Below are 27,938 nucleotides of genomic sequence, written 5' to 3' on the forward strand. Positions count from 1 at the left end.
CGTTCCCATTTATGCTGGAAAATTGTTAGATGCTTTTCTTTCACAATCCAGTCGAACCCAACCAATAAAACCTGTTTGTAAAGAAACTGAAGTTCATTCTCCTATTTAAAGATGAACTTTCAAACTATTAAAACTGGTTCCCCAGTAGAATTTCCATGCTTTTTGCCCCATAAATTTTTCCTCCTTTTTATTCTAAGTTAGTTCTTTTGAGGAAAAGAACTAACTTAGAAGTAAATGCTTTTTAGATTCATAAAAGGATTTTTGCTTGTTCAGTAATAAAGATTATGCATAAATTATTTGAATGATTTACAGCTAGGGCAATCATGGATAAATTGTTAGCAAAAAGTTTTTCATCTGTATAAAATTATAGGCTTCCAAAAACTTTTTTTTTTTTTTTCACCAAAACTATTTTGACATTGAAATAATTCCATTTGGGTTTCAGTGTGTACACAAACATGAATTACATTTCAATGTATGATTTCCAGTTCAGTCAAATAAGAGGGTTGGTTTAGAAGCTGATGCATTTGCAAGGCACTGTATATGGTAATTCAGTCAATAAGCATAGAGAAAAGTTTTTCTGACTTTGTGGAAGAAATAGCCTGATCCGCAGTTGTATATAATTCAGGGGTTAACGCATTTAACTTCAGGGTTCAGACAACATTTCCGTGTGGCCATGCTGATAGTAATACCGATCCATCTTTTCTATTTGGTTTGAATTGGCCACCGTGATAAATGGGGTAACCGAGAGCCTCTTGGTAAATCTCTCTTTGAACAGCTTAAACGACAACTCCGTCAATTAAATAAATCTCTCAGACGCCACTGTAGCAATCTAAAGTACCTCTACACCATCATCGTCAACTGCTCTGACAAATGACAAACTGTTTGAGAGCAGACAACACACAGCCCTGCCAAAAACAAGTAAACAACCTGAGCAACCTATCATCAAGAGGCTTATTGATCGCTATGAAGTAATTGCAACTATGCAGCAGATATTTCAAGACAAGTCGTATGGGTGGAGACAGTCAAGGAGAGATGTACCTGTAAACTCACCTGAAATAAAAGAAAATGGACAGCGAAATGAGAAGGGACACTATAGAAAGAGCATGGCCCACAATCGCCATGTAATACAAAATATACGCCATCTGAAATGAGAAAAATAATGTTAAAGTTAATCTCCGAGACTTCTTACCATATTCTCCTGAGATTCACTTCACTGTTTTCCTTTTTTTGGGTTCAAGAGACTTTTGAAATTCACCTTTTATATTCAGATGTATTCTTGCAATTCATCATTCAGTACTTTTCTATTAAGAATAGTGTCTCGTGGTATTAAAAAAGGTTCTAAAATAGCATAAAAGGTCAAAATAGTTTATATACAGAACGTACACCAGTTAAACAATCATATCATATAGAAATTCATTCGTCTCTGAAACTGCAATTAGATTATTCATACATGGTGTTTAAAATGCATTATCACATTAATATTCTGTTTATAATCAGTTCTGACAAGATTAGAAAAAGTATCAACCTGTATTCCTCAATCATTTTTCAAGGTATTAAACATAACATGATAAAAGATTATAAAAGGCATATTTTTCAAAAGTGTGCTATTCAACAGCAAATTTCAAGCAGCAAGGATGAAACCCCAAAGTAGTAAGAAGGCCTAAAAGTAGCATATCTCAGTTTGAAAGTGCAGTCTCAATTTGTTGTGCCTTTTTTATGAACCCTAGTTGATTTCATCTGGTCTGATAGAGTGAAGACTTAATTAGAGCTTGTCTGAGCTGACATTTTCCCTTCTCTTCCTCTCTCTATTCCATTTTGTCATAGTATCTTACCATTTAATTCAGAGATATTCATGACACAAAATGTTCATTTTAAGACAGGTGCAGAATTTAAAGACGACCTACCTTGAGCTTGTCCTTGGTGTGAGCAATGCAGAGGGTGTAGTTGGACCATGTCCTGTTTGTCTCAGGGTGCCTGAACCAGTTTCCTGTCTCATCACAATATTTGGTGACCTTTTCTAAATAAACAAGGATAAAGATGTGAGAATAAGAGCCTTTATAAAAAATGTATAACTTCACACTTTAGCTTTTAAAATAACCCTGGTAACAATAAGACTTTAACGTAACTTTCGAAATGCTTTAGTACACTTTTCAAAAACTAATCTGTGTTTTAAGTGCAAGTCAGGTTTTAAAGTATCCTTCAAAAACCCTTTGAGAATCCTTGAAGAATTGGGGTGGTGTACAGTGGTTATAAACTGGTTCTGCTTCAGGATACAGACCTATAATTGTAAAAACTTTAATAACAAATGAATGAATTGTACCAGTGGAGTCAAAGTCAGGGAAATAATTGGGGCAGTTTTGTGATGTGTACGTTCCTGCTGGTGTGTCGTCCCAGCATAGCCATCCATCCCATGTGCGGTTGCAGTATGGACCTAAAAGACAAGCACACAAACATTCAGGGCCAATTCCACCATGCAACTGCTCTTTACACTCTACACTATGAGTTTCTGATGATTCAATCTAAAACCTCTTCTGAGGCTCTCTGTTTCCACACCTGATTTGTTATATGGCTGGTCTCTGTTCATTTTCTCAAAGCATTTATATTGACCATTGATGATCTTCTTCCTCTCCTCCACTTTCTGAGTCACTACGGGGCTGACCTGACTCTCAGCGGTAGGATCCATCTCCGTCTCGGTCTCTAAAAAGCCATGAACTGGTAACGTCTGAAAAAGGAGGCTTTTTTTAAATATAGACATAAAAGAAGTATCTAAATATAGGCCTATAGGTTAATTGGGGGTCTAGTGCCAAAGTATCTGCCTTATCTGTCGTTTCTCTTTCTGTTTGCTGAGAGTCTATGGCAGTCCAATAAATCGTATTTAAAGAAATACATATTCCCATATATGTGCGTATATACTGCATGAGAAAATATATGTTCGTATATACTGCATGAGAAAATATATGTTCAATATATTTCTATACACATACAGTACCATATCTTATCACATGTACTTCTGTATATTATAAAGTGTATTACTGAATATAAAATTACATGCATTGCTATATACAAGTAAATATATTGCAACTCCTTATGTATTATTCAACATATTGTAATATAGTTAGACAATATATAAGGATATTTTCTATGTGTAAGGGAAGGCTTTATTTATATGATCAAATCAATATTCTATTACAATAAAATGTAACTGATTCCTTTAATGGCAAATCTAAATCTTTAGCAGCCTTTACTCCCATGATCCTTCAGAAACCATTCTAATATACTAATTCTGTATAGCTTGTATTACATTTTTTTTATATCTATTTTCATATTTGATTAGGTTCTTTGATAATGTTCTAATATGAAGGCCTATGTAGCAATGTAACTTGAGTGATGTCCCTGTTGCACGGGTCGTCTCATAACCCGCGGACCCTGCGGGTTGGAAAAAAACACGACCCGTGCATTACTTATCTGCGCAACTCTGCATGTTGACATAATGTTCAAATTCCTTGGCACAAAATCAATTTGGTGACTGCACTTCCTACTGATTCAACGTTATAAGCAAATGTATTTGTTTGTTCTTAGGGCAATTTAACCCAATTTTAGGGTCGTGACCAAACACATCTATAGCTCATTAGTATGCTATATTTTACCTTTATTTTCTCCTTTGAGAATGTGAGACAGTGGGACCAGGTCTTATTGATGGACGAACTGTGTACCCAGTTGCCAGATTCATCACAGTATTTGGTTACTTTTTCTGCAGAGAAAAAGAGGTTTAGTGGAATGACTTAAGCTTAAATTTTCAAGTGATTATCTCCAGCCTTTGGCCTCTGGAATTACCCAATCTGTGTATCAGAACAAACACAGTGGGCTGAGTCTCAGACAGAGAGATCTCTATAAGCGAACAGCAAAGAATATCAATATTACGATATACTTACATTTCATTTACCTGATGCTTTTATCCAAAGCGACTTACAATTGCTATATATGTCAGAGGTCGCACACCTCTGGAGCAACTAGGGGTTAAGTGTCTTGCTCAGGGACACATTGGTATCTCACAGTGGATTCGAACCTTGGTCTCTCTCACCAAAGCCATGTATCTTATCCACTGCGCCAACACCACCCCATATACTTAGCTCAGCATTGCTGTGTTCACAGCTTCATTTTACTAACATTTAGAATCGGGGGGAGAAAAAATTCATACATGTTGGATACTTTGTCCTGTACCAAAGATCCATTCCTCATAGAACAACACTTCCTGTCTACTAATAAATAATGTTTACGCTTCTAAATAAAAGCTCCTATGAATGTTTCTGTTCAGTCTGAGACAGTGATTTTATCATCTCTGTTTCATTACAGTAGCTTGCTGCTCGTGCTTTGGAATCCATTCTTTAGAGCATCATCTTTTTTTGTTCCATAATAGACAGACCGATGGCATGTAAAAGATGTCATGTCTGCTGTAGCATTTGGTAGCGCTTTGGTCTGGATTGACAATCCAGATGTGATCGTCTTACCCAAGGGGTCAAAGCTGGGGTAGTCTGGGCAGTTCTGTGAAGCGAAGGTTCCAGCTGGGGTTTCATCCCAACAGAGCAAGCCATCCCAGAATCTGCTGCAGAACGAACCTATAAAAGTTTAATAGACATCTTAAAATGGTCATTTTATGAGGAAATGAATGTTCCTTGATCTTTTGAGATACAAGAGTTCATTGTAGAGTGGAAACATACTAGTTGTTAAAAAAACTAGTTCCTTCTTGCCGCTGATTATTTTATTCTGATACTGTCACATTTCAACACATATAGTTTTGTGACCCTGTCACTAAATGATAAAGGTTTTGTAAAGAGGTCGTTGTTGAAACATGGGGTAGTTTGAACGTATATTGGGCTCAACAACAAACTAATAGCTGTGAATATTTCCAAACATAGTGCTGTTAGACACTATGTATATATATTTTAATTTCTAAGGATCAGAAAGGGTGGGAAATGGTCATTAAAACTAAATAATTACTATTTTTGAGGGGGAAAAAACTATAAAAGTGGACCTTAATGGAAAAAAGTATATATCACATGACCCTTTAAAAGGTATTATTTCTGAACCCCTAGTGGCACCAAAAAAATTATCCCCAAAAACCCTGCCCATCTTTCCATTGGTAGATCAAGTAGCTAGTCCCGCCCAAAGCTCACACCATTAGTTGAGTCAGTGGTGCATTGTGGGCCGCTCAAACAGACTAACATTGAAAGTGTCACAGAAGCACAGTGTTTACAATCAATCACTGAATTATCTCTGCACATTAAACCGAGATAAGAGAAAGTACTTTAACATTTAAAAAGCCCGACACACATCCGCTTTCAAGATAAACCTTTATTGTTTCTTTGATCACCTTGTGATAGCTTTCAGCCATTTAATGTTCCACTAACAGCCGTGGCACTTAACAAGATTATGAAAAGAGTAAAAGCATCATTGTCTCTCTTTCAGTTGAAAAGGAATTGAAAATAAAACTACCTGTTTTATTATGGGATCCATCTCGACCCAGAAGCTCCAGACATTTGTACTGAGACTGAGTCATGATCAGTCTCTCTCCCTCCATTGCCATCATAACAGGAGTAAAGGATAAGTCAGCGGTGGGCTCTGCTTTCGTCTCTGTTGTTCCAGCCTTTGTTACACTCTGCAAAGAGAGATGAGCTTGAACACAGCAGCAGGGTTGGGTGAAATCCAGTTTTTAAGAACTGGCTCCCTTTCAATTTATGAGTTGGAATTTTAATTGTATTGCCCAGATTCAAATTTAAATGGGAATGACAGGCAGAGGACGTTCCTCAACTGCTATTCAAAAATATTCAGCATAGTCACACTCAGGTTTTGGAACAAAATACGAATAATTACTTGACTACTTTTTGATTAAATATAGATAGATGCATACATGTATTCATTGATATGTAGAAAACAATTTAGAATTATTATTTGATTAAAATGTAATTAATTTCTTATTAGCATCCTATGAAATGTCTTCTTCAATATTGGTAAACTAATTTACGTCATTTAATTCATGAAATGTTTCTAGAAATAATCCATATGTTGTGTATGATAACATTGTATGTATGATAACGTTTATGGGTATTTCAATGTATATATATATATATATATATATATATATATATATATATATATATATATATATATATATATATATATATATATATATATATATATATATATATATATATATATATATATATATATATATATATATATATATATTTCCTAAATTCTCTTTCTTTTCCTTCCCTGTTTGTTACCTCAATTCAAACTCAGGAATAAGACTGGGGTTTAAAAGCCATTCTCCATTCATTTCTGAATGGCACACAACCACAGCAAAAACACCATAAACACACCACAGTCCTTTTTTCCCCCTTGCGACCTCATATGCATAACTTCTTGATTCTGAGGACATTTTTAAAAAGCATGATTTCACACATAAGAACTCACACATACATTTCTCTGCTCATATCAGTATTATGAAGATAAGAAAATATATTTTCAGCCATTGGAGCTTTTCTAGCAAAGAGTTACAGGGATAAAGCTTTACCCACAAAGAAGGGGTTGTTATCAAAATTCAAAGCGCATCTCTAACCATTGTGCGGCTGGTATGAGTCATCTTATGGTTCAATAGGAAGTCAAAGAGCCAATTCGAAAGAACTTTACTTTTTGCCCCTTTTAGACACCTCACAGTAATGAATTCTAAATTCATTTACGACTGAATCTTTGATGTCTTTGTGCAAAGATATTAATTTTGGCAGATCCTCTCAAGCCCACCTTTCCGTTTATGCCATCAAATATATTGAGAAAATTCTGTGGCAGCTTCTTCAGTGTTGTGTGTCTGTCTTACCTGCACACAATAATGCATTAACAACACCAAATTCATCTGTGAGGTCTCTGATGTCCCATGTAGCAGTTTAGCAGCCGTACATATGATGTCACTCCAAACTTTGAAGCAAATGACGTCATACATACGACCACCAGGCCACCACCCAAGTCAGGAAAACCATTTGTCCATCAATAGAAACTGAATGTCAAGAATAGATAATATCATGTTTCAGGAACTTTTAACTTTAAGTCCTATAGAAAAAAAAAAAGTATGTTACTTTAATTTATCAAACTTTTTAGACTCGTATTTACACTATTTATACATAAATACCAATCCACACGCTTGCTCTCAGTTTGTGTTGTTTATGCTAGCATTAATTAAATGCCCATTCTACGTTTAAATGCATTGAGCTATTCTGAAAGCTCATTACTATTTCACTAAGTTAGATATATATGCAGTCATGGGAAAGTAGCCTCAAGGTAAAAAAACAAAAAAGAGAGTACTTAGACATATTAATGTACACATACAATTAGCGAAGTATGCTATTGGCTTGTTTGTGACTACAGTTGCGGTTTTAACATAGTTCTTATGTACTACATGCAGAGGGCTTCATATGCTCCCATTTCATCATTCTGACACAGAGCCAGCTGCTCTGATACCAGCATTGATGGAACTGTGCGGAGCCACCATTTCATGCCTCAGGAGTTCTATGGGTTTTCAGGTCACCTCCGCTTGTAATTACCAAACTGGAGCAATTAGTGAGTAATGGATTTTTTTTTACTGGACAGTTTTGAGGTGGGGGTGGGGTAATCAGCAGAGAAATCATCTAATGACAGTTTATGGGGAAAAAAACCTTTAGTTGCCACAAGTATGTAAAACAAATATTCATTAAGTTGAATAAACAATTAATGTGATTTTACATTCCACTCACCAAGATAAATGATGTCAAAAGCCATAGGGTCTCTTGCCAACCCATGCTCTCAGATCCTTACTTTATCTGTGAACACAAAAAAAAAAAAAAAAACATTAAAAAAATTGTCAATTTGTCAAAAAATGCAACAGACTCAGAATTCGAAGATTATCTAAAAAATTTATTAAGAAATAAATGCTGGCCATAAATATTTCTCACAGGACATTAAACTGTAAATATCAATATCTATTTATCAATGTCGATTAATTTGGAGGGGGCTGTGAATATAAGACGACATGCAATTCTAGACTGAAAGAAAGCTAATAGGTATAATAAATCAACTAACAATAATTGTCCACTTTAGTAGAGAATTCCATTATCCTTGATTTAGTAGACACTTTATATATCTTTGATTTTAATTACTGGTAATACTTTATTTTGATTGTCATTTTTGAATACTAAGTCACATTATTAGGAGACTTTCTGCTTAATGTCTGCTAACTCTTGTGATGGTCTCCAAACAGACATTCTACTGACTATAAGTAACTTTGCAAGTACGTCAGCTTATTCTAACCCTAACCCTACCAGTCTAGTAATACTCTACTACCACTCTAATGAGAGTTTTTAGACATGTAGTAGGTGCAACGTTACTGACAGTCAACACGATGTATTAAATGCACCAAAATAAAGTGAAACCCAATCACTTAATGTACATACATTACAGAGGGTAAATCATTTTTACAGTTTGACTTAAATCATATTATTTTGTAGTTCCTTATAACATTACTAGGACTGGACCAGAATATTCAATTATTGAATGGCATTAGATTTTCAATTTTTAGATTTGAATATTCTTTTTTTTTTTTTTTTACATCTGGCATGAGTGAATCATGAATCAGTTCATCTGGAAGAGAAGACAAAAATGCAGAAGACCTCCGCTTTGTGGGAGCACTTTAAATTGAGTGAGGACAAGACAAAGGCAGTGTGCCAAATATGCGATTTGAAACTGGCCTACCACAACAGCAAATCAAGTTTGAAAAAAGCTTAAAAGAGTTCTGTAAGTAGTACGCCTCTAGTATAATGTTGGTGTAAAATAACGAGCCACTTTTATCCGCCATGTTAATCAGTAATTTTACACATGATTAAAATGTGTACTTCATTTGCTTGGAAAATACTTGCAAATACAGCTGTCATAAAAAGAATCTAGCCCAGCCTAATAATAATTTGTCTATATTAAAAGTATTGCTCTTAAAAGACCTGTGTGTTTTGTATCACTAGTGCAGTATCCGTTCTCGGAGCATCGGGGTTCACGGGTTCCCTGCCCGTGTGAGGCGCCATTTTAGGCTTGCGCTGTTCTGTAGTTTACTAAAAGTTTATTTATTCTAAACGTGTTGCATGTCCATATTGCACAAAAATGCGACACTGCACTCCCTATGACTGATTACTTAGTTACCAAAGTAAAAACATAAATCACACCTCATAGACACACAGAGATTCCTGCCTTTATCACAACGTGTCTACACCGGATGCGACAGATGTCAAGTGGCACCGCAACAGCCAATGTGAAAAATGGCCGAAAAAATGTTGAAAATCATTTGAAATTTGTGTCAGTACATCATTGATAGAATGCAGCAGCAGTTTACTGTCGGGAATTTGTGGTGGCACATCCGGTGTAGACACGGTGTTGAAAGAAGAATATGTTCAGCCCCTTCCCTCCAAATATTTTGTGTTGATTATTACCAAAGCTTCAAAGCTTAAAAAATGGTATTACCATTACTAAACATTACCAGCCATTGTGAGTAATTCAGTTTGATTTACATGCCAAAGTCATTTTATCCTCTTATTTGGCTCTTGGCAACTGTTATTTTGGACCCTGGGTATGATATATCAAAGCTAGACTCTGGCTGCTAACCTAGAGCACTGGAATATCAAAACTTATTTTCTTAGCCCAGTGTCATGTAATATTGTAATAAGTTGAAGCTCAGTCTCTGCCAACATACCAACAACAATATGCTATCCCATGCTAACAGTTTAACAACTGTATTCTCTACTTTGTCAGCACTTTATCAACAGAAAATGCTATCGCAATAAAGCAGAGGGGTGGGGAAGAGAAAAACACATTAGAGATATTAAATAATTTTACTGTCACTGTGACGCATGTTATGTGTCTCCAGTTCAGTAGCTAAGATCATAATAAGCATTCCCTTCCGCTTCTTTCCTCATGCAATTCAAAACTTGCTTGCTCTACTGTGTAACTAGGTTTCAGAATGTTTTCTCTCAACACCTCTCTTCAGATCACAGTGGGGGTATTTCTCTGATAGACAAACAGACAGATACCAGGAATAGCTACTGAATCTCTGGATCCACTCAACTCTGTTGACATTAGCTCAGATTAACAGCAGCCAAGTCTCCACAGACTGCCCTGGTATACATGTAGTTTAAGTGCTGATTTATTGGGATGTGGAGTGTGATTACCACCTCAGGCCTCTTACTATGTTCTGTCACAACACATATCACATTCATAGAAGAAAAGTTTCCTTATTTAGTTGTTAAAAAACAGCATGCAGGCAGGGCTGGACTGGGGCTAAAATTTGGCCCTAGCCAAATCCAGCCCATTTAACCCACGAGTTCAGACGTGAATGTTTTTTTTTCTGGGGATAGGGCCTTAAAATGTCATACATAAATTAATAAATAAAAAAGGAGAGAAACAAATAAAAATAGGTATTATTTAATGAACTGTGAATACAGTTAACAGACTTAATATTGCATTTTTGTTACAAATAAATGCACCTGACAGTAAAGCACTGATCTGAGCTAGGATATTGTAAAGTTAGTGCTATTCAATTCTCTCTTCTGTGAAAGAAATTTTGAAGAATGTTGGTAACCAAACCATTGACTTCTTTTATATACATAAAACAATAATTAGTTTCAAATGTTACACAGAATGAAAGTGATACAGATTTGGAATGACAGTAACATTGTTTAAGACTTAAGAGTAACTGAGAAGGCCTATTTATAATTCATCAAGCTCTAAGTGAATTAACAGTTTACTTAAATAAAAATTCATTAGAATGATTAAAAAGTTTTATTTATTTATTTATATTTTAAAGTGTCCTTTTATTGTGTCCCCTACAACAGGTTTAAATCCATCTAAGGTCAGAAAACATTGTAATTTTCTCAGAATACATTTAATATTAGAATAATTTTTCAATGATTTCGAAACGATTAGTTCGAAGCAATTCTGAGCTTAAGGTCTATAAACTCCTCCCTTCCATAAGCATACTCTGCTCTGAATGGTCAGCTGGCCAAGTCTGTTGTGATTGGTCTTTCCGTATACAATGCGTGTCTGAAACGAAATATCCATTACCATAATAAATATTTTGCTCCGGAGGGTTACTTGTAAACAAAGATGCTATAAGTTTACAAAAATGGCATCAATATAACCTTATCAATTCGAGCCCTAGTCCAATGATACCGATGCTCAACTGGAAACTCCATCGCTAGCACGACTTGATTAGGACGTTTCTCAGTGATAAGTTTAAACTTTGTATGTGGTACTTTACATGATGTGACAGCAGCTTTATTGCATTCATTATTAATAGTATTGACCTATTTGAGGTGTATGTGTGGGAACTATGTAAGAATGCACAGTGAGGCTGAAAACATCTCGACATTATGTAAACACACTAACGGAGGGTTAGAATGTTCGTATTTCATGGGCAGGCCGGGATTATGCAAAAGTATTGCCTTGGGACATATATAGGTAACATGCAGAAGCTTCGAAAATATGACGATTCATGAAGGCAGTTCAGAGTCAGCTATTTCTTTTGAGAGACAATATATTTATTTATCATGCTTTTTTTTATTAACAACTTTGCAGTTTATATTGAATGATAGCTACGTTACAAACTGCAAAAAAAAAAAAAAAACTTATATTACCTGCTCTTTAAATAAGATCATAGTCACAGAAAAATGTTATCAAGTTTAATCGGATAGCACCGTTTCATCACACCTTTTGCAGTAACTGATGTGCTGCAATTTAAAAACAGCACCATACAGGGGAGGGGGGAGATCTCCTCTGCATATCAACCAACTACTCGACTGGAGTACCGATGAAACATCCTACCTATCAGATTGTCCTAAAAAAAATACTCAATGTTTTAAGGGGAAGTTTAGGGTAAGGGTAGGTTTAGGGTAGGGGTAGGTATGGACATTTAAAAAAAGCCTCAAACCACATGAATAAGTTGCTGGTAGCACAATCTGATAAGTAGCATTTTTCGATTTCGATTTGTGATACCTATCTTTTTGATGGGAGGTAGTACAATCTGAGCGGATAACACAAATCGTCAGAACACTCGCCCACCAAGAAAGTCCCGGTTTTCCCTATGGCCAATACATGCATGTACTCAATTAAACCTGTCCAATTAACACATTAAATAAACTTTGTAGGGCATTTGGTAGCACATGCACTTATAAGCCCACAGTATCTACTGTAGAAGACATGAATCTCAGTAAATGGGGTAGACGTTGTTTACAGGCATTTATTTTTAAACCAGAAGCCGATGACATTTAACAAGAGCAGCATTCTTTTAGAGAAATTATTATTTATCATGCTTTTTTTTATTAACAACTTTGCAGTTTATATTGAATGATAGCTACGTTACAAACTGCAAAAAAAAAAAAAAAACTTATATTACCTGATTCGGATAGCACCGTTTCATCACACCTTTTGCAGTAACTGATGTGCTGCAATTTAAAAACAGCACCATACAGGGGAGGGGGGAATCTCCTCTGCATATCAACCAACTACTCGACTGGAGTACCGATGAAACATCCTACCTATCAGATTGTCCTAAAAAAAAATACTCCAATGTTTTTAAGGGGAAGTTTAGGTAAGGGTAGGTTTAGGGTAGGGGTAGGTATGGACATTTAAAAAAAGCCTCAAACCACATGAATAAGTTGCTGGTAGCACAATCTGATAAGTAGCATTTTTCGATTTCGATTTGTGATACCTATCTTTTTGATGGGAGGTAGTACAATCTGAGCGGATAACACAAATCGTCAGAACACTCGCCCACCAAGAAAGTCCCGGTTTTCCCTATGGCCAATACATGCATGTATGCATGCAATTAATAGGCCTGTCCAAATTAACACATTAAATAAACCATCCTTGTGAGGGCATTTGGTAGCACATGCACTTATACAGCCCACAAGTATCTACTGTAGAAGACCATGAATTTCTCAGTAAATGGGGTAAGACGTTGTTTACAGGTCATTTATTTTTAAACCAAACCCAGATGGGACATTTAACAAGAGCAATTTGCATTCTTTATATTGAGAAATTCAGTTATTACTGAAGCTATTTCCTGTGAGGAATGCAGGTTTGTTAATGTGTGAGACTAGTCCCTATTGCATAAATCTGTTTCCTTCCAGCTTCAATATAAAGATATGCAGATGTATTTCAGCTTTGAGTGTCATCCACATAGTCTGCAGAGCCCAATAATGGCACATTATGTAGCTTTCTCTTCTTAAAAGAAATGAAATAGCCCTATTCTGATGTGACAAAATGCCCAGAAAAAAATGAATTATGAACACGTCTCCATCAGTGAATACTGTCTAGTTGGCGAATAAAAGAGGTGGAAAGTGGAAAGATAGAGCGCATAGTTCTGTTCAGCATGCCAGATGGCTGTGGTCAGTGGCACCAGGGAAAGAGGAAGAAATCAGGCTTGCTTAATCCTTGTTTCCCAGAGTGCAGGAGGTCGGGTGTTTTTTAAATGCCTGCCAGTATCTGGATGGAACTTAGCCAAGATAGGAAAAGGACACAGAGGCTGAGAATGGATCCCAATCTCTTCATGTCCATATAAGTTCTGGTTATTAGCCAAGGTAATTAATGTTCTTCTGTGAGGATGAATTAAAGCTTTTCTTCATTAAAGCTCATCACGTTTGCCAATAGGCTGGTTATTCTCTAAGGAAGCACCAGACTGAAGACTCAAACGTTACTTTGGAAGTAACTATCTGGAATAAAAAAATTGACTCTGAATTCGTAACCAAGGCTAGACATTATTTATGAATGTTTTTTTTTTTCAGAATGAAAGATCCAAGAGGGCACTTATTATTCCCTGAAATGCTTTCAGAAATATTAATAATGTTTTTTAGTTTGTTTTTAATCCTTTGGTGACTGCAAAACTCAAATCTTCTGTGACCACTTCCTTAAAGCTCCATGAGGTTTAGTGAGGATTGATATGGGATTAACCAATTATTTTTACATAATCTCTCATACTTCATTCTAATTGAGGGTTTCTGCATTGAAATCTTTTTGTATAATGACCACGATACTTTACATTTAACCCTTTCCTTTGGCAAACGCTGTAGTGTACTAGTTTCAGGTCTCAAGTTTTTCTTTTTACAATATACTAGTTTGCATGTAAATATGCTTATATACTTATTGAGTTATGTTAAACAATACATGAGGAAAATTCTGTACTTTACAAACTCATTTCATTAGCATCTTTGCACACTAAACAAATTAGTGTTGGATTTACTGTAGGCTACGTTAAAACAGTTTTTACTAAGAAATTGCAAAATTTCACAAATAATTACAAAGAAATGGCAAGCAACACATCAAAGACACATAGTATATTTTAGTAGAATGTACTCCAATAATCTGTATTTACAACTTCGAAATTTTTTTTAGTGTATTCAGTGAGTGTATCTCATCCACTGTGACAGCTTTTTTGATCAAAAATCATGCAATGTAATTAAAAGTTAGGCTGAAAAGAAAGCAGAACAAGGCTCCTTTCAACTTCTCTAGGCCCTTCATTGGGATTTTTCCTACAAAAATAGTCCCCCTTTATAAACTAGATAGATTTGGGGAGAAGACAAGTATGATCAACATCAATATCCGTAAGGCGTAAGTGAATTGTGAGCCATTACAGTCAACCATGACAGAGCACCTTTTATATTTTAGTGCTGTTGTGAAATGCTGTCATGATGCCAGAGCTTTCAAATCCAATGGCATGCAAACCCAAGGCTGTTTATTCCATGTGCTATTAGGCCAGCAATTTTTCACAGCTTTCCTGAGAGCCTCATTTGTGCTCTTAAAATCTGACCTTGTACCATGCATCAGGTCGAAAAAGAGAAAAATATCTAACCTTCTGAAGTACAGATGAAACACAAGCAGGTGAGGGCATCTAGGGTGTTTTGGTATATGAGAGGTACAACATTCTGACTCATTAACCTGGCTAATTCTGTCATTGAGTGAGATTCCCCTGTACGGCAATAAGCCATTAGCTGGCTTTAACAGGCATATTTATATAGGGCCAAAATGGACTGGAGTAATATCAAACAAGAAGGCAGGAAAATGCACTCTGTAAGTGCTCTCTGAATTTAGATATCCATCAATGCTGTGGTACTGCTGCGTACTCTGCTCTTCTCAGATTAGGCTCTCAGGGCTCCAAGCAGTAATGTGAATCAAGTGTAGACACGGGTACACGCAGAGACATCATGCCCATTCAAAGTGAGGGGGCACGTGCCCCTTCAGATCATTGAGCGAAGTGGATTTTAAATGCAGCTTTCAAAAGACAAAAAAATAGAGATCAATATTTTCTATATTTAATACAACCATACCGGTGTGATAAGAACATTCAGTGCATCACATCATCCTCTGATCAATTTAAATATGCGTTCGTTCCCCGGCTGGCACTGAGCCAGATACAAATGGTTTTTAAAGCACTACGCATTATAACCAATCACACACGATGCTGTTGAGCTTATGGATGCAAAGACCAATCAGAAGTGTTCAGGTGAGTCATCACTAAAATGAATTCTTTCTGTACAATAAAAGTTTTATGATTTGTAACCTAACTTACAATGTTTTATTCAGATTAACTGTCAGTGTTAAATTCAAATTAAATGTAAACTAAATTAAACACATTAAATATAAAATGATTTTTCTTTGTCATAAATAAAACCTTTTTACGTTTTTTTTTAAGTTTATTGAAGTATGTTTTACAAGAAAATAAAATTTCAGTCTTTCTACTTCAAAATTTCACATTTGATGTGTTTAAATGCTGTTCCATTATAATTACTTGTGACATTTCCGAGTGAAAATTGCAGAAAGTAAAACAATTATCAGTGTAAAGTATGTCTGCAAATTAAATTAAATTCCAATTGTAATAACTGTAGGACTGTCAATCACATTTTGTTGCTTTGCGGCCGTAAATAATGACAGATGTAGCTTTTGTTTCATCCAGTTGTACTTACTCAGTGCAACTTCTAACATCCAAGTGAAAGACGTGTCCGTCTTCATCTGTCTGCAAAGCAACAAAATGTGTCTTTTCTCTACTCAGATAGATAGATAGATAGATAGATAGATAGATAGATAGATAGATAGATAGATAGATAGATAGATAGATAGATAGATAGATAGATAGATTTTACATTCTATACAGAATAATCAGAGTAACCATTCCAGCGTGAACATTTCTCATCATTCTCTAGCTTTTTCACCTGTAATGTTTGCAGGCAATTCACACCCTGTCAAAGAGATATAACTAAATGGCATGTGATGACATACAATCAACAACATATAAGATAGCCAAGGTATCTTATGACCTTGTCCTGAGCTTCCTCTTAGGATTGAAGACCAGTCCTCTGCGTGCTGCACAATATACCTATTTTACAAGGCAAGATTGATGCCTTCAGTTTCCAATGTGTATATTGATTAGCGATTATTCTGAAAAAGCCATCATCAAACAGACTCTGCGATGTCTGTGCTTCCACAAAATTTAACCTTCAAAGTGCTGCTGTGCGATTTTAATGAAGGGAAGTCATGCACCTCTTCCTAGGCTCAGCCAGCACCTCCTGATTCATGGGTGTTTATATATATATTTATCCTCTCCAAGTCGAGCCCTCTGTTGTGACGAGGTGTGTTAGCACTTAATCCATCTTGGCCATCGAGATTGGAGCCAGCCAAGTGCCACATGTGCTCCAGCTGTTCTTGACACAAACCCAACAGCCGGCATTCACAGACACGGGCCAGGTGTGAAAAGACGACTGGCAGTAAAACTAAACGGGAATAAAATGAAATGGAGAAGGGAGACCGCATGGACTGTCAGCTCTCAAGTGTAAACAGAAATAAACAAAAATGTTTGAACAGTTGTGGTATATAGATGGAATAGAATATAATTTAAAATGAATGCAATAAGATGTAGGGTAGTATTAAGTAAATAAAAGTGGAATTGCATATAATTTTATTAAACAGTAGGGGAGAACATTTAACTGTTCATGACGTAGATTGCCTGGGGGGAGAAGCTTTTCTTAAAAGCCTGGCAGTGCTGCTGTTCGGTGCTCTGTAGCGGTGGCCAGATGGTAAGAGTTAAAAAATGAGATGGCTTGAATGTGAGGGATCCAGAGTGGTTTTCTGAGCCTTTTTGCTCACTCTGAATCCTTTCAGCAGTCTGAACCATCCTCTGTAGTCTTTTAATGTCTGATTTTGTAGCTGAGCCAAACCAAACAGGGCGGTTTTCTCCTGAAATCCATTATAATCGTCTCAAGGTTACGAATGTAACCCTGGTTCCTTGAAGGAACGAGATGCTGCGTCGAGCACTTTGGGGAACGTCCCTGATAAGACAGACTCTGAATATCGTGTGCAATCTGTCTAATGGAAGGGCGTGACATCACTAGGGATGGGTATCGTTAAGGTTTTAACGGTATTACTACTCTTACCGATACTGCTTAACGGCCCGGTACTTTAACGGTATTCTTATCGGTACTTTGTGTTGTGTAACTTTGTGTTGTGTCAGGCAGTCGAAAACTTTGCATTTCTCTTTTGAAAGATGCTTCGACAGATTGCTTGTGTTTCCGCCCTTACATGCAAAATATTTTTTTTTGACAACCAGCATTATCTGCATCAACTCTAGTGAAGTATAACCACACTTTGGAACGTTTTGCGGTTTCCGCCATTGTCACTCTTTGTATTAAAAATTTCAGCAATGGATAAATGGATTTGCAGCACTAAAAACTGCTTGCAGTAGCAGTGCTACTAAATTAATTTAAAAATCCTCAACGTTGTTACTGAAAAAGGTGAGGAAGTTACATGACCTGCGGTGCGCTTGCAGCATTCTGAAAAGATGTTTTTAACTCGATGTGTTGTGGATGCGCCTGGAAAAAACGAGCTCGTCGCACACCTGGTCGCTTCCATTATGAGCGCACATACCGCACACCTACATTTGAAATAACGAACTTGAGCATGCGTGATATGTGAATGGCCCCTTATGCGTGTGCGTGCGCCGCACTCGTTCTTGTTGTGTGTGTGTGCGTGACTGACAGACAGCCTCCGCAGCGCGCATGATAGATTTCACAGATCTCACAGACAAACGTCTTAATATGATCTCACATTAGAAATGTGTGGTAAGATAAATTGTGCACGATAACATTATTAAGCAAATCTCTTCGCCATCGTCTCTCTTTATTATCAAGCGGGACTTTTCATACTGTGTGCGTGCGCCGCGCTCGTTCTTGTTGTGTGTGTGTGTGACTGACAGACCGCCTCCGCAAAGCGCATGACAGATCTCGCAGATCTCACAGACAAACGTCTTAATATGATCGCACATTAGAAATGTTTGGTGAGAGAAAATGTGCACGATAACATTATTAAGCAAAAATACATAGTACACTAATTTTTTCCCCTCCATTAGGCGAGAGAACAGAAGAGCCCGGAGTGGCTCACATATCAAGGTCATAAAATCGGACAAATGTAGAGGGCGTGGACCACCCCGCAGCATTGCAGATATGCTCGCACTGGACACATTCAATTTAGCTTTTCCTGGTCTGGCTCCCAAAAGGGAGGAAAGCAGAAGGCCTGCAGTACGATAGGTTGTGATGTAACAGAGGGAACCTTAGGTTCAACAACCACGGTTGAGAGACCGGATTCTATGAGCTATGGGCTACATATATATATATATATATATATATATATATATATATATATATATATATATATATATATATATATATATACATATATATACATATATACATATATACATATATACTAGTGCTGTCAAAATTAGCGCGTTAACGCATTCGATTAATTTGAAATATTTAACGCGTTAAAAAAAAATAACGCAATTAACGCGGTTGCAGTTTTTTTTATTTCCAGTTGTGGCCTATGTGTGTTCAACGTGCAAAGAAATATGGATAAGACCAAGGAAGGACTTTTAGACGGAAAGTTTCAGTATAAAACTCTGCCGGATTACTCTTCAATCTGCCACAAGAAACAGCAACATTAAAATCATGAACTCAAATGTCATTGTTTAAAAAAAAAAAAAAAAAAAAAACAATGACTGTAACAGTGCGTAAATCAGACCTTTCTGTAACGCTAACGTTAATAAGCTTAAACGAATATAAGGAAATAATTGTGTAGCGGAGTATTTTTTGTACACAGTGCCGCGAACTGTCAATCACTCCTGTGCGCGTGCATCACTGTCCTCCTCAGCTGCAACTTGCGCTCTCTCTCTCTTCATCAAGCTTTAAAACAAAAAGGGGACAAAAAGATCATATTGTCTTTGTGCATAGGCTATAGATTAATTAGATAAATGAATATCTAAATTTGCGCCTTGCCGTCTACGGGATTTTTTTAGAACTTAGAAAAAAGATGCTGCAGCCAATGAACAGCCAGCGGGGGCTGCAGGACGACTCAACCTCCGCAGACAGTTTTTAATGTTTATCAGACAATAAATACTCAAGATTTTGCTTTAGTATAACTCACAACGAGTTTCACACACCTTCTCCGGCCACGTTGAGTTGTTGACACTTAACAGTGGGAAAGCGACACATGCGCTATTCACTTGTATAACTTAAGGGTGAATGGGTAATGTAGTTTCTGCTCTGGGTGGGATGAATTAGGAAGCTTGCATTGTGAAGGGCGCTCTGAAAATCGGCAGTGCAGGTAAAAGATTAAAACCTCTATTAAAACAGATGCATAAGATGAGCGTACCGGTACGCTACAAGCACGTTCTGGGCACACGGAGAGGTGGCGGTACGCTCAAGAGCTATATTTGGAAGTGGCGGTACTGAGTGCATACCAGCCCACTTAAAGCACTGGCAATGACTATACTTTGGAATTTTTTTGCAGTCCACTTAGAATTCAACATAACAGAAATCATTTTTGTTTTTTATTGGCATTGATTGTTTTGAAATTCAAATGGTACTTACATGCCTGTGCTTTTATTTCTGTAATAAATATGGCTTTCAAGCCAACAGTTAATTTGGAGGATATTGATGGTTTATTGCAGGTATGTTGTTTACATGAGAAAATCTGTGTTACAAGTTAAACAAAAATTCCAATAAACAATCATATTTTGAATTTAAATAGTTTCTTTGTCTTGAGTTTACATTAATTATTTACATTTTACATTTACATATCCAAAAAGTTTCAGTCTTTTAATTGCGATTAATCGCGATTAATCGCGATTAATTTTAAAAAATTGTGCGATTAATTAGTTAATTTTTTTTAATCGATTGACAGCACTAATATATACATATATATACATATATATATATGTATACATATATACATATATATACATATATACATATATATATATACATATATATATATATATATATATATATATATATATATATACATATATATATATACATATATACATATACATACATATATACATATATATATATATATATATATATATATATACATATATATATATATATATATATATATATACATATATATATATATATATACATATATATATATATATACATATATATATATATATATATATATATATATATATATATATATATATATATATATACATATATATATATATATATATATGATATGCAACCCCGTTGAACTTCGGCGGTGGATGACCGAACTAAATTCAGTAGCCTTTTTCTATTGTACGCAGGACCCAAAGCCATGTGCTGTGGCGCCTGGGGAGCAGTTGGGGGTTTGGTGCCTTGCTCAAGGGGTCTCAGCTCAGCCATGGTATTGAAGGTGGAAGAGAGCACTGGTTAACACTCGGCCCCCACTGACAATGCCGGACAAGAGACCCACAACCTATGGGTTACAAGTCAGACTCTCTAACCATTAGGCCACGACTGCCCCCCAGAAAGGCTTCAGTGCCAGCGGCTCATCATCCACTGACCTTTTTGCTCAGTGGGTTCAAAAAGTATCCAGTGATGTCCTTCAAATAAGCCAACACCAGTCTCTAAAACGACTTCATGACCACAAATGTAAAGGCAACAGGTCTGTAGTTATTAAGTCCTGTGTTTTTAGGTTTCTTTGGAATGGGGATGATGGTGGGGCATTTGAAGCAGATGTCGCACTGCTCCAGTGATCTGTTGAAGATCTGTGAAAAGATGGAGGCCAGCTGGTCAGCACGGGTTTTCAGACAGGCTGGTGAGACATCATTTGGGCCTGGAGCTTTTTTTCTCTTCTGTTTCCTGAAAATCTGATGCACATTATAAGCACTGATCTGAAGTGCAGTATTGGGGAGAGCATGGTTCACTTCCTAGAGGTGTTAATGTTTTTGTAGAGAGATGGTCAGAGTGGGTATGGTAGGTGAGACTGGGAGTTTAAGATCTGCAGTAAAACTCATTCAGGTCTTCAGTTGTTGATTCGCCTCAGGGATGGCGTCTTGTAGTTTGTGATGTCTTTCTGACATTTCCACAATGAAGCACGATCGTCTTCTGAAAACTGGGTTTCCTAGTTTTTAAAGTAGCTCCTCTTATCCACTTTGATATCATTTGTCAGTGTGTTCCCAGCCTGATTGTACAAGATTATGACCCCATTCCTGTAGGACTCCTCTTTGGCATGATGAAGTTGTCTGTGTTTTGCTGTGAACCATGTTTTGTCATTGTAGTATGTTAAATAAGTCATGGTAGGAATGCACGTATCTTCACAGAAACTGATGTGTGTATATGGCTTATACGGCTGCTCTGCTCTGCTCTGCTGTTCTGCTTCAGTAGTCCATCTTTTTACAGTCCTTATTACAGGTTCAGCTGATTTGAGTTTCTGCCTGTAGGTCGGTATAATATGTACCAGACAGTGATCAGAGAGCCCCAAAGCTGACTGTGGGACAGAGTGTTATGTATCCTTTATTGTGGTGTAACAGTGGACCAGTATATTACTGTCTCTGCTAGGACATGTAATGTGCTGTCTGTATTTTGGCAGTTCACGTGAGAGATTTGCTTTATTAAAATCGTTAAAATCGTCATTTGGAGGCCCTAGGCAAAATTCATGTTGGACGCCCCACACCCCCAATAAAAAGCACTTGAAACAAATACGGTTACTGACCTTTATTTATAAAACATCAATTTAAAAATTTCTATATTTTTACAGAACTGGTTAAAAATTGACATTTTTATGTTTTATGTTTTTTTTTTTAAAGAAACAAAGATTATAGAATACCTAAGACATGTTAATCGTATAGTTTTGAATGGTGGAAAAAACAACCCTCAAAATGGCCACTCAATCACAGGAAGCCCCGCCTTCTGAATGAAAGAGCCAATCGCTAATTGATAAAGTCAGCATGTCACTGCTGCTGCCTTAGAAGTCCTGGTTGCTATAGAAACAATCAGCATACTCTTAGGTTCTTACTGATCTAACCTGAAAAATTAGCTTTTAAAAATGCTATTTGAGCAAAAGTTTTTTTTTTTTGACACAGGTGTCGTCAGATTTCTTTGGTGATTTCAAATATGAAATTTAATTGGTAATACTTACGCAAACGTTGATCACACTACAAACAATACAAACTAAAATGCTATAAGATACAGAAATGATTAATTCATTCTTTACCTGGGTCTTCAGTCTGTGATTAGCTCACCTCACCTCTTTTCTGACAAGTCTTCGGGTTCAAGTCATTCCTTAATCACGTGACAGCCCCATACGCTAAACCAATGCAATCTGAGCCGGAAAGAGAATTGATTAGTTCATCTCATGAGTCTTTCGGGTCAAATCATTTCTTAATCACGTGACAGACCCATACGCTAAAACCAATGCAGTCCGAGCTGGAAAGAGAATTGATTAGTTCATCTTTTGGGTCTTCAGGTTGAGTTTGACTCGTTTCTTAATCACGTGACAGACCCATACACTATTTCTGACATTTCTGTCACTATGTTTTTGTTACTGTTTCTTGAGGATCTGTGGTGTGTTATTATTTTATAAATAAATACAATTTATTTTATAAAAATAAATAAATAACCCTGTTATAAATAAAATATTGATTAATTTGTCTTTTTGACTGTCAATCAGTAAATAAACACTAGGCTATATAATAATATAATTATCCAAGCCTACAATATAAATTATTTATAGCCTAATTTGTTCATTTTTAATCCAGTTTTGAGTTTGCTGAAATAATAATTGCTTTTCCTAGACAGACTTGACATATTGGTCTTATATGTTTAAAATGATTGCTCAAAAAGGACATAATGACATAAATTAAAAGAAAATAACATTTTGAATCCTTAACAAGTGTCTGAAGGGTGAACTCAAAAGACATAAATCATACAACAAGGTCATTTTTGAAGATTAGAATCTACTGTATAAAAAAAAAAAAAAAAAAAAAACATATATATATTCAAAGTGATTTCGCCATCATATGGACAAAATTTAAAGCATAACTAACTCTTTATTACCATATTCAGTGTTATGGAAAAGTACCATCATGACAGAAATTAAAATCAACAATTTGAAACTAGAAATGCAGCCCGTAACTGTAAGAGTAAATAATAATTATAATAAAAAAAAGTACTATGTATCCATTTGTAAGGAAGGTTGGAAATTAACTAATTACTCTAGCCAATGCCATCATGTCACAGGACAAAGAAATGGCTCGACCCGAAGGATGAACAAATCAATTCTCTTTCCGGCTCAGACTGCATTGACTGACACAGGTGAATTACTAGCAGAACAGAACCTATAAAATATTGCGCCTGTGCGACTGAACGAATCACTCCCCGAGATGACTCGCTCTTTCCGAGTCACATTAAAGATTCGCTCAAAATTAACAAATCATTCAAGAACGACATATCACTAATAGGGGTGTAACGGTTCACAAAATTCACGGTTCGGTTCGATACGATACACTGATGTCACGGTTCGGTTCGGTTCGGTTCGATACGTTTTAGATACAGCAAAATGTAAAAACATCTCAACTTTTCAGAATGCCGCAAGCGCACCGCGGGTCATGTGACAAGAACCAACCAATCAGCTTCATCCTTTCCCGTAACAACGTTGAGAGCTCAGCCAAGATGAAGGATCAGCTGATCATAGTTGTATATGGATTGCAATTTTGAAATAAATTTAGTAGCAGAGCTACTGCAAGCGATTTTTAGAGCTGCAAATCCATTTATCCTTCGCTGAAATTTCCGCGTCTCATGGAGAGAGCACGTCATTGTTGCTTAGCAAAGACAGACGCCTCATGAGCGCTTCTGCCCGAGCGCTTTGGAAAGGAAACCACTCTCTTGCCATCACCATTATAGCTTAAAGGGAATCCAAAGTGCACCCAAACACCAGACCTGTTGGTTATTGGAGGATCTTCTCATTTCTAGTCTGTTAAACGCATTGGCTATTTTGCAACGAGCCTTCAGCGCGTACTGAGTGAGCGAGCGCCTGCTGAGTAGCCTAACATAAACATATAAGATGGTGTTTTTTTCTTCTTCGGGAGTGTCAGGGGCGTTGCCTGTTACGTTGTTTGGGTTATTGGGCTACCTTGTTGAACGCATATCATTATATTTCTCTCTCTCTTTTTTTTTTTTTTTTCAAATATAATTAAATACTCCAACGAACCGTTCGGTATACATAATGCGTACCGCGTACCGAACCGAAAGCGTCGTACCGAACGGTTCAATACGAATACGCGTATCGTTACACCCCTAATCACTAACTTATACTACTGAATGCTAAATTTTCATCAGTCATTACTCCAGTTTTCAGTGTCACATGATCCTTCAGAAATCATTCTAATATTCTGATTTATTATCAATGTTGGAAACAGTTGTGCTGCATAATATTTATTTTATAATTTTCAGGATTTTTTGATTATTAAAAAGTTGTTTTAAAAATATAAATAATTTATATAATTCTTTACTACTTTATCAATTTAACACATTCTTAGTGCTTTTGTCATTTTTTCCCTATCTGGGTATGGGCAGGATTTTCCTCTCCCATTTATTCAACACCGACTACAGATATTGTCATATTATTCATATTAATAATATGATATTATGTATTAAATTGTTACCTTAAATATGCACTATATACACAAATCAAGTGGAAGTGAAAGAGACTATCACTACTAAGCAGAAAATAAGTTAATTTCTAGTTAGGTGAAACTGAAATTATAAGTGTTATGTTAGAGCAGTAACGTAATCATCAGCAGAATTTAGAAGATACACACATATTGAGGAGCTTTTTTTAAACCATGAAAAAATGTTTGCTTTTGACTTTGAATGCAAAATTCTTTGCTTTTACTTTTGTAAGTTATTTTGCTAGTCAGCTCCCGACACGATGTCATTCATTGTACGGCAAATTTTCCTTTCAAAAACATTATACAATTTGATCAACCCCAAACTTTTGAACAGTATTTCTATTAAAAATACTTGATAATACTGTATGTTAAACTTGATTCTTTACAACAAAGGTAATCATGCAGATAATGAAAGAATTAAAGTGAATTCTTAAGTGAAGTGAATCATAAATAAATAAAAAAGTGATTAATCAGATGATTAAATGTTTAAACCAAAAACAAATAAGTTGTGTTAGGAATAATTCTTGAAATAATAAATACATTTTTCCATTCAAACTCAACATGCCCTAAACACATAATCCTGACCTCCTCAGTGCACTGATATCATGTTAAAGTCTACTGGCTGGACCAAATTAAGAAATAAACACCTAACTCATAATTTGTTGAGGTTTCAGAGTGAGAAAAAATTGTGTATAGCAGATAAACTAGTGATACGCCGGCCAGCACCCATCAATGAGAGATCTACACTTTATCCCTAGCAAAATGGGAAGGTGGCTCATCCTCCTCTTCAATCCATGGCTTTTGACCTTCCTCAGAGAGCCCTTGATTTTTATCTCAATTGCTGTGACCTCTCTGTTCACAGCAGCAAAAAGCAACAGCACAGAGAACAGAGCTATGGAACCGTTACTAGGCTACCCAAATGCCAGGCTGTCAACGGGAGAGAAAAAAGAGCGAGCGTGGAGCACTTTTGCAGAGCCTGGATAAATTTGAAGGCATTTTTATCCGAGATGGCATACTGTGAGCTCATGTATTTTCCTCTTCCTTAGAAAACATGAGAGTGGGCTTGCCTCTGGTACCATAAACTCATATAAACTCCGGGGGAACATAAAGTAGGACCTAAGTTTCTTAGGGCACTGTTTCCTGCAGAGGAAGACATTCTCAGAAGAACATTGTCATAGCTCAAAAAAGAAGCAAAGTGAGAAGCAGTCACAGTTTAAACAATGGCTTTAAGTCATATTTGGGTTTCCAGTGTGATTTTAAATGTAATCATCTCACATCATCCCCATAGAGCTCTTTTCTGATGCATTTCTCCATAATGTGCAAACATTTCACTGTAGAGTGGAGAACCATAAAGGTCACAAAAAAAGTTTTTATTATAAACTGAGAGAGTGATTTTGACAGTGAAACTTAACATTTTAACTTTGTTAGCCTTTTAATAAGAGTAAACTGCTCTTATTTCAATGGGCTCTTTTAGCCCATTCAGATTTGAATCAAATTGCAATTTGTTTCCCTAATTCTCATGCCAACAAAAATTCTAAAAATGTTTTGCTAACGTTCCCCGTGAGTTATTTCTGAACGTTCTCTGAACATTCTGAAAGGAATGTTTTAAAATGTTTCTATTGCTTATATACTCTACAAACAAACATCCCATTTGATCATTTTGCAAATATTATAAGAATGTTACTTCTGAATGTTGTGAATGTTAGACAAATGTTAGACAAACATCCAACAAAGACAATATGTGTAATTGTAAATAACAATGATTTATACTTTAAATAATTGTGTAAGTAAGTAGTAAAACAACACAGACGCAAACGGGGCAAAAATGTGTTTTAAGTTTAGAAACATTTTGAGTCTCCCCCTCCCTTGTCTCACAGTGATGATTTTCTCTTTAATACAGATGATGCCAATGTATTTTTTGATGAGTCCGCTATGTTTGCAATAATAACGTTACCTGCTTGATGGATAGTGATGTCTAAAACAGACACGACCACAACAGCTTGAAGTTGTCTACACAGGATTTGACAAAGTGGCTGTTGCAAAGAGCTTGAACTATGTCAGAAATAGTACAAGGAATCCATTTACTGTCCAGGATTTGTCGGGTCATGTTGTGCTGCATCCAGTGTAGGAAATATCAGTTATTTTAATGGGCTTTATTGTTGCTTCTCGACCACACCACTCGCGTTCAGAGTAAACACAAAACTGCAACTAACACAGCGATGTGCGTCTGCATAATATAAAGCAGCAACTATAATCTAATAACATAATATTAGTCTGGGATGTATATGCGTTTTAATTCAGTCACCTTAGATGGGGAATATTTTGTGAAGATGAGATCATTTTTCTGAACCTGTTGTCATGTCTGAACCTGGACAAAGGTTCACCTGAACTCATTTATGTCTTACTGACTTGATTTCACATTTGATAACTGTAATCAGGAATTTTGAGCCCCTCTGTAAATGAAGTTGACCCATTTATATGTCTATGCCCCATGTAGCCCCATCTGGCAGACTGTGAAATATTAAGTAACATTTCTCTGTCTGAGTCTGAGACCACTCTGGGTGCAATGCAAACAAAAGAAAATTAAACTTTGATTATCTAAGTGGCGCAATCTCACATTTCTGACAGTTTTGACATTTTCACTGACCTTAACAGATTTCCATTTGATACAACGGCTTCTATTTCTGTGTCTCTGCAGATTGTTGCATAGATATGCACAAAGAGGACTGACTGACGGCACCTTATCTGGCACGTCCTCTTTCTCCATTTCTGAGTATTTATTCAGTCATTTTCATTCAGTTTCCTGGAATTTTCTTTCATTTCAGCTGTCAATAATTTTTTGTTTTCTTTCAGACTTATTCTGGAATAACTGGGTTCTCAGGATTTT

At 36.2% G+C, this 27,938-nt stretch overlaps 1 protein-coding gene across 3 annotated transcripts in view; it reads right to left on the reverse strand.

The window, feature by feature from the left end:
• Positions 1-27,938, reverse strand: part of LOC113062047 (calcitonin gene-related peptide type 1 receptor-like) — a 56,251-nt gene that overhangs the window by 17,248 nt on the left and 11,065 nt on the right. Inside the window, exons 2-10 of one of the 3 annotated variants that reach the window (XM_026231560.1) lie at positions 22,630-22,704; positions 7,785-7,850; positions 5,494-5,656; positions 4,509-4,616; positions 3,648-3,751; positions 2,554-2,722; positions 2,321-2,431; positions 1,905-2,017; positions 1,051-1,142 (exon numbers count right to left, since the gene is read on the reverse strand). In XM_026231560.1, coding sequence (XP_026087345.1) covers positions 1,051-1,142; positions 1,905-2,017; positions 2,321-2,431; positions 2,554-2,722; positions 3,648-3,751; positions 4,509-4,616; positions 5,494-5,656; positions 7,785-7,829 — 905 coding nt within the window. In that variant the 5' untranslated portion in view covers positions 7,830-7,850; positions 22,630-22,704. Of the gene's footprint in view, positions 1-1,050; positions 1,143-1,904; positions 2,018-2,320; positions 2,432-2,553; positions 2,723-3,647; positions 3,752-4,508; positions 4,617-5,493; positions 5,657-7,784; positions 7,851-22,596; positions 22,705-27,938 lie in introns of those variants that run through there. The other 2 variants (XM_026231561.1, XM_026231559.1) reach the window with 2 other exon arrangements.

This window comes from Carassius auratus, chromosome 44, assembly GCF_003368295.1.
Source record: "Carassius auratus strain Wakin chromosome 44, ASM336829v1, whole genome shotgun sequence".
In the NCBI taxonomy this organism is placed as follows: Eukaryota; Metazoa; Chordata; class Actinopteri; order Cypriniformes; family Cyprinidae; genus Carassius; species Carassius auratus.